This window comes from Necator americanus, chromosome II, assembly GCF_031761385.1.
Source record: "Necator americanus strain Aroian chromosome II, whole genome shotgun sequence".
Lineage (NCBI taxonomy): Eukaryota > Metazoa > Nematoda > Chromadorea > Rhabditida > Ancylostomatidae > Necator > Necator americanus.
This window is the reverse complement of record NC_087372.1, coordinates 29,820,061-29,828,365: the sequence shown is the minus strand read 5'-3', so window position 1 is coordinate 29,828,365 and position 8,305 is coordinate 29,820,061. Positions and strand designations below refer to the sequence as shown.

At 44.3% G+C, this 8,305-nt stretch overlaps 1 protein-coding gene across 2 annotated transcripts in view; it reads right to left on the bottom strand.

The window, feature by feature from the left end:
• Positions 1-3,620: 3,620 nt before the first annotated feature.
• Positions 3,621-8,305, bottom strand: part of RB195_019905 (uncharacterized protein) — a gene marked incomplete at both ends in the record, with an annotated part of 7,763 nt that continues 3,078 nt past the window's right edge. For both annotated transcript variants that reach the window (XM_064187966.1, XM_064187967.1), the window contains 3 exons: positions 3,621-3,702; positions 4,859-4,941; positions 6,686-6,769. In XM_064187966.1, coding sequence (XP_064043847.1) covers positions 3,621-3,702; positions 4,859-4,941; positions 6,686-6,769 — 249 coding nt within the window. The remainder of the gene's footprint in view (positions 3,703-4,858; positions 4,942-6,685; positions 6,770-8,305) is intronic.

Sequence of the window (8,305 nt, the reverse complement as noted above, 5' to 3'; positions counted from 1 at the left end):
GGAACAACAATGATTTGTTTGTTTGTGTTGTAAAAAAAAGAGTTCAACCTCACTGTAGATCTCGTTTCAATCTGCAAATCATTCGGTTTGACCTGTGTAGATCTTCGATGCCTCTAAAGATCTCAGAACATAAATTGAACATGGATAAACATTCGTTATTGTGCTAGAAGATACTGTTTTTTTTTTGTTTTTTCTCACATAAAATATGGACATCTTCGTAGGTTGTATTTTAGGGATACCTGCTGAAAGTAGCCATGGGAGGTATCCCTTTGGCTAAAATGGAACATCAGTAGAGAATAGAGTTAGCGAATATTTGCTTATTTCCAATAGTCATGCAGAAGATAATAGAAGCTCCATAATTATCGGAAAAAGAGTAGATCAATACAACGAATAGTTAGACGACTGTAAATTTCCCAAGGAAATCCGATAATTTGCGGATTTCAGGATCAAAATCCGCTCAAAGTGAATAGACAGAGGGATACCTGACACGTGGAGACTCGCTATCATAATTTCCCTCCGCATGAAGTTATCCATGAACTACCGAGTAATATCTTTGTTGCGTGTTATATACAATGGTTCGGAGCGAATTAGTGTTGACCGACTTATTAAAAATCGCGAAGAAACAACGCAAGATGAGCAAGCTCTTTTTTTCTGACTTATCTACGATTGACCAAGTGTTTATCGTCAATAGAATGATCGGAATCTGCGAACGGTATTCGAACCTAATGCAATCTGGACTTTGAAGCCGCTTTTGACTCTACTCATCGAGGCTGTGTTCTCAACGCGCTTTGCGCCAATGGAGCACCAGGAAAGTTTGTTTGCCTGTCCATCACCAACAAATAGTTATCGAAATCTGGCAATGGTGTTAGAAGCCAATGCAATTAGTCTTTCTGTACTTTGAAGAAGTTTTCAACTCTCTTCAAGGGTTTGCCAAAATGAAGATCTTCTCCTGGAAGTCGATGTGGTGTACCGGCGGATGACAAGTGGAAGGTATCAACAGCTTGCACCGCCATCGAAAGTGGCCGCGGGAAATCGCCTTCGCTTCTTCGGCCACATTGCAAGGAGACCAGCAGACCTCCTTGTTCAAGGAGTTCTCAGGAGTCTGTCGGATTCATACTGGAAGAGGCTGGCCGAAAACGGAAGTTCTAGGCTGAGTTGGTAAAAGAGGACCTGAGGACACTCCGCGTGGGTAAGGCTTCTGTGGAACTTCATGTCTCGCCTAAACTGCCTGTCAATGGCACGCTTCTCCAGATCTTCCTTCACCTTTTCCATCCAGAACTTGCTTTTACCTCCGTGTGGCCTTCTCCAGTTTGAGTGCAGGAGCATCCTCAAATCTGTTTGAAAAAGGCGATCCGATGATCTCCTTAAAACGAAAGCCAAGGAAGCGAAGAGGGCTTCCTGCTACTGCGTAAAAGGGTGGGCCATGATGAAGATGTCTTCCTTTCGTCATCCGTCGGTGCATCATATCCACTTCTGAGCAAAGTTCTTCGTTGAGGCACACCATTGGTCAAAAGTAGCCAAAAGTAGTCAAAAGTAGTCTATTTAAACAGCTTCCTTCCGATGCAGTCGAGCTTCTCCATCACCGTTGATGGCTCAGCAAACGTCTCCGTTATTTATGGTGTGGCGGTTTGCAGAAAGACTAGTAGTTTGACTTCGTTGGCGGTGCGTCTCGACCACGGCACATATAAAGGCGTTGAATGCAGAACTGGCCTTGGCGTATCTTTGCTGAACATCTCTGTCGTAGCTGCTGTCCTTTCTCAGCTTGCAACAGCATCAACAGAACTCGTCTACAAGTTCAATTAGTAGTCCGTTTATCCTGATTCCTGCTGAAGACATTGCAGAGATCCGCATCTGCTTACATTTATCAGGAGTGGTAAACACTAGGCTGTACTTAATTTCGATACATGGGCGAGTAAATCTTGCAACTTTGCGATGCTCGAAGCAAATATCACTACGTTGTCGGCCACTTGAGATCGACCAAGGGCCATCTCAGTGGTGCAGAACCACACGGGACATTGCTCAACTATCCTTCGCATGATATCGTCGGCGGCACAGTTGAACAAGAAAGGTTCCGCAGGAGCTCTTTGTCTTGCTCCAGTTCTCACTTCGAACGGTGAGGTAAATAAATCTTTCGTGTGTTTGAGGAGCAGCACTTGTTCTTCTTTTCATGAGTGCCGCTGCCACATTTCAATCACTCTGTTGTCAAAAACCACCTGGTCAATACTACATCGAACAGGGCGAAAGTCAGATTGTTGATCACTGGTGGTTTCTTCGCGATGTTTGATAGGTCGATCCAAAATTATCCGCTCCAAAACCTTGTACATAAAGCAGCAAAGCGATTCGCCGATAGTTGCTAGGGTCCGTGGCGACCAACATCTTGTGAAGGGGATGACTTCTTACAAAGCTTCTGCTGTTCTTTTTTTATGACAGTGTGTCCCTCAGATCGGGTATTCCTTCGTCAATCTATATTGTAGGGATATTCTTTGTCATCTCACGAATCCCTGAAGAATGAAGAGATTCCAACACGAGCGCTAATTCCATCTTTTCTGCCTAATTTCCCATTTTCATTTTTTGGATACAGACCACAAACTCCAACTCGTTGGTTCAACAACTCCAACTGGTTCCTTGGTGACCGCAGTTTACGTTGGTCGTTGGACATTCTCGGGACTGATGGCGCTTGTCAGTCCAGCAAGGTGTTGAACTGTTCCCTCCAGATGTGTAGGATTGCTTCCATTCTTCTGTTGGCAGTGTTGGAAACGGGCGAACATCTCTTTATTTGCCACTGTACTGTCTTAGTAAAGCATAAACTTCCTTCGGGTTCCCGTCCTCCCTTTTAAACTTTGCACCTGATGTCCGTTCGTTCTCACGATCACGTTTCAACTGACGACGCAAATTTCTCCTACGCTCCTTCTGGCTCAATCGCCAATCAACTGCGCGCAGTGCGGGCAACTCTCATGGATCATGTATGTGGATCTAGTCTACGCAAATGGAGAGGCGAAGTGCTCCCTCGGCATCATAGCCTGGAGCGTCTTCTTTGCTTTTCTTTCTTCTCTGAATACAACTCGTGGGAGAGTCGGCATTCTTAAGCTTCTACTTGGTCCGTGCTCCAAAATTTACCGACACCAGTTGGAGAAAATTCTTTCTACGTTCCTCATCCTTCAGATCCTAATCGCAACATACCACGAAAGTGACATGGTGAGAGAATCCGCTGGAAAAGCTGGAGATGGAGTTGTAGATTACACCGTTTTTACGGCGATTTCAAGTGCGCGCCACCCTTGAGCACACACCGCATCTACGAGCGAATGGTCGAAGACTGAACATGTTTTTACAGTAGCCTATTTAGGTAGGATCAAAAAATAGATAGGTAGATAGATGGACTGGAATGTGTGCATAGAGGAGCGTTCTAACGTACCTCGTTGGAAGTACAGCGGTTCTCACACAGTTTTTTTTTGTGATGATTAGGAAAAGATGAGCAGAACCCCCAGGATTCCGCAATCTACAACTTCATCTTTAGGTTTTTCCGCAGATTTCCTCACCTTATAGACATGTTGACATAAATTTAACGAATATTTATTCTGTAGAACAAATTCTTGTTGATGAAAGCCTCCATATCAAACAGCTTAGCAATCTTCTACTGAACCAGTTGGCAACCATGTAGAAAAGGGTAACACAAGCTTCAGATATTCCACGCTTTCGGGATTCCTAGATTTATCGTGGTGTTGGCAAATCTATTTTCGGTAACTCGAAAGTGTCGTAAATTAGAAGGAAAAATCTTTGAGGAAATTAAATTAGCGACTATGTTTTCATTAGTGCCTCACCGGGGAGCGACAATACTCCATGGGATGTTCCTCTTTATTGCCATGTACATAATCGTTTTCTCACTGTTATCCCTCCTCCTCACCTTTTTTGAATTTTTCTTTTATTTCCGAGGTCAGTGGATGGGAGAGGAACAGAGTTTCATGGGAATAAAATTGGTTTACATTTATAGATAAATATATAAAGTTGTAGACTCATTCGCTTACACATGATGATGATGGTTGTAGTTCGTCTTTTTTCAGACGAAACCTAATCTCTTCTTTTTGGGGGAACACTGATTCGAATTGCAAGCAAATAACGACATTACACTTTCTTCGTTACGAATTAAATCAGGAAACCAAGAGGTTGTGGGACGATCAAAAAAGGAATTGCAGGGAAGCTAGAGAATAGACTAGACATATGTTCAGGAAAAAATTCTGCAGTTACTTGCTATGAGAGGATAAAGAGCTGAGGAGTGGAGATTATTCAATGCATCACCCCACGAATCTGAAGTGGTATGGATTTTCGACGGCCAAAGACTATAGGGGACGTAGATTGCAAAAACGGGTGGGATCTCGTTCATCTCTCCTTGCTTCACTGTAAACAGACGGTTTCGGAATTCGGTTGCTTGTCCTCTGTTGCACGCCACCTTTACACTCCGCCCCCTCCTGCGATTCGTCGAGGGAAATGAATTGCACGTTGAGCGTCCGAATGGATTTTCGACGAATCGAAGGAGGGGGTGGGGCGCAAGTGTGGCGCGTTGCACTAGAGGACGTCATAAGGAACATCAATTCGAAGCGGTCTGTTCACAGTGATGCAGAGAGAGATGAGCGAAATTTCACCCCTTTTTACAATCTACGCCCCCGTATAGTCTTTGGCCGTAGGAAATCCATACCAAGTCAGATTTGTGGGGTGATGCCTCTAAAGAAAATTCTTCTAGCAGCTCATTGTGAATACTACGCCACAAACACTGATTAACGTTCCTAGAAGAACTGAGGCGAATAGAACCCAAAGTTTTAGAGAGCAAGCCTTAAAGTGAACGGAAATGGATCAATTACAGTACCTGCCAATAAGCAAATCCAAATTGCACATGTTGTAGTTGCAAACGCAAATAGTTGCTTTGGTGTACTCCTTGGAAAGAATATTCTAAAGGAGTCTATAAAGTAGAGCATTTACGCCTTTTTCAAAATAATAACATCGTAAGCGCTTGGGAGGTGCCGCACTGACGCAGATTTTTCAGAATCCCCATCCAAAATGTCATTTTTGTAATGTTATTGTTGTATTTTTCTAAAAAAAACATTCAACTGTTTTTCAAGCTTGATTCCATATCTACAATCAATTAATTGCACTTCAGTTAGGAGACATTTTTGATGTATTAGACAAAACCATCCTTTTCTCTTTTTATATCGTTCCATCATAGGGTAATATGGACATCGCCGCCTAACCCATTGACGGACGGGCGAGTACTTGGCGCCACTCGAATTTTACGAGCTATATTTGAACAAAAATTAGCAACAATAAACCATCCAGGTACAAAAGAATCCCAGATATTAGGAAATCAGCAAAAATAGCCGTTGGAAAGTGAGCGGGATCACCAGTTAGTCGCCATGCCCCACGTGACCAAAAAAGCGCGCCTGAGGGGTTAACAGAGGTAAATGTGCTGTTGAACGTAAATTGCTAGCTATTTAAAGGCATCATCTCACGAATCTGGGGTAGCACGGGTTTCAGGCGAGTAACCCCTAGGTGGGGTCGTTGATTGTGGGGAAGACAGTGATTCCGTACATCTTTCCCTGTATCAGTGTAGACGGACGACCTCGGAATGCTGTTTCTTACCACGTTTCGTACTACTGCAGCACGCCTGCGCCCTCCCGCCTGCGATTCGTCGAAAACCTATTCGGACGAATCGCAGGCGGGGGCGGGGAGGGGCGCAAGGTTGCACATTGCTCTTCTCCACAATCTACGATCCCGTATAGCATTACTCGCCTGAAACCCGTACCATCCCAGATTCGTGGGATGATGCCTTTAACCTGAGCAGCTGTGTGACGCAAACGATACTGACTCGAACATATTGCACTTCACAGGTTGTAAATGAAATTTTTATTCTGATTTGCGGTCTGACATTACGTTCTCATCTTCGTCCGCAACTTATTAACCCACACTTTTCCGTAACAAAGTGCTGGCTTTGAAAGTTAGTTGCACCTGCTTCCAACTTTTTGTTGAAATTTTTTTCGAAAATGAGAGAATAAAAGATGACGTTGATGAATCCGCTTGCGAGGTGCCAGCGCGTTCGCTTCAATTCAGAATCTCTTAGGGTTTGCGAGCACGTGTTTAGCATATACAATGACCTGCAGAGTCTAGCCGATGTATAAACTAAGAGTTTCTATCCTCTTAGACAGGTGGTGTGGTATCAGCCTATCCACCCCGAAGGGATGATAGGCTTGGCTGGCGCTAGACATGGTCTCGAAAATAGTGTTGAAGAAACTCTTTCTGTCCCTGAGTACCAGAAATTGTGCCTCACAGGTTCTCAGATAGAACTTTTATTTTGCCCAGAGATCTGGCGCTGCACTTCTCATGCGTTCTTCAAGAACTTAATACCTTCTTCTGTTTGAACCATTTAATATCTTATATTCTTCATACCAGTCTACTTACACTAGACAAATTTGAATAAAGTAATTTCGTTGGCGGAGCAGATGCAGCTTAACCTCAATCCCACTATTTTATTGCGAATCAAGGTAGGCTTTTAGGATCTCGCGTGAGGCTGAGTTTTGGAACCTATCACCGGAAAGCAAAATAAAAACTACACTTACATCCCAAATAGCATAGCATACTTGGTTTCCACGCGCAAATTTGAAGAATTCAAATTGCGAAACAACCGCAAAAATTAACTCACACCACATCCAACATGTCCGACAAATCCCTGAGATGCAGTACATCCAAGCTCGTAAGTCACTTCTTCATTTCGTTTTGTTATGACCTGGAAAAGTATACAATTGCTCATTGTTGATGTGACTATCGTTTCCATTACTCGTTGCACAAAACTTGAAATTCACCAGTCTGAAGGCGCAGCGAGTGTCGGCGCACCAATTCAATGCCCTGAGGCCCGTCTCACCTCATTTTAGCGGTTCCTGACGCGACACACTAACTCTACGCCTGAGACCCACCTCTTTGTTTCTGCGTCAATTGCGCGCCTATCTTATGCCATTGGACCAGTCTCTGGTGTTTCGTGCACACACATAGACACACGCGACAGAATGAGCCCGTTTTTATGTAATATGATGTTTCACTATTGCTTAACATGGCTCTCTTATACCTATCTTTGTAGTCATTGTATCCCCACCATCCTGCAGCATAAGGGAACATAATCAAATAAATGAAATATACGATACTTTTTCTCGTTGAGCGCTGAAACAGTTCCGAAGATGAATTGAGCGAGTTGTGGCGAGTTGACCTTAGTTCGTTCGGTGTCCTTTTCGTGATTTCAAGGAAGTAGCACTTTTCAGATACCTTTAGGCTATACATCAGCTTAAAATTATGCGTAGTTTAGAAAATCGTCATTTAAAAACGAAGAAAGTTATCTTGAACTAAGGGAGTACTGTGGAGTCCCATTAGACTGAAGGGTTAGCGGAAAGAATTGGAGTTTCTAGTGATTCTTGGTCCATCCTATGCCCCAAAATTGTATCTATATAATGCAACACTTCTCTTATTTTCAAAGTTAACATGGATGGACTCTGAGTCTCGTTCACAGGCATCACCCCACGAATCTGGGACGGAACAGGTTTCAGGGGGGTAGTGCCTATAAGGGGTCGTAAACTCTGGAGAAGAGGCTGACTCTACCTCTACCTGTAGTAGTGTAAGCGGACGACACGGAACTGTTTCCTGCGGGAGCTTTTGTTGGAATGCGCAACTATGCGCCAGCGCCCCGCCCCGCCTGCGATTCGTCCTCATGGGTTATCGAATCGCAGGAGGGGCGGACGTAACGGTTGCGCATTGCAAGAGAAGCCCCGTAACAACCAGTTCCGGAGTCGCCCGTTTACACTGATACAGGGAGAGGTAAACGGAATCACCACCTCTTCCTCACAATCTACGACCCCATTACCCGCCTGAAACCCATACCACACCAGATTCGTTGGGTGATGGGTTTAAAGGCAGCATACCACGAATCTGAGGTGGCGCGGATTTCAGGTGGAGTATACGTATACAGGGTCGTAGATTATGGAGACGGGGGTAGTTTCGCTCATCTCTCCTTGCATCACTGCAAACAGCCGCCTCCAGAATGCTGTTTTGTACGACGCAATCTATTGCAACGCTCCACCCCTTGTGCCGCTTCCGCCCTGCGATTCCTCAAAAATCAATTCAGACTGCCCCGATAGGCAGTAAGGGATGCTACGCGTGCAAGGGTGGCGAGGATCAATGGAAGATCTTGAGAATCTGGGATCTCGTTGAACGCTAAAATATTTAGCTCCTTAGGGCAGGGAACTTTAACAGTATGAACTACTTCTTTTCAAATGGT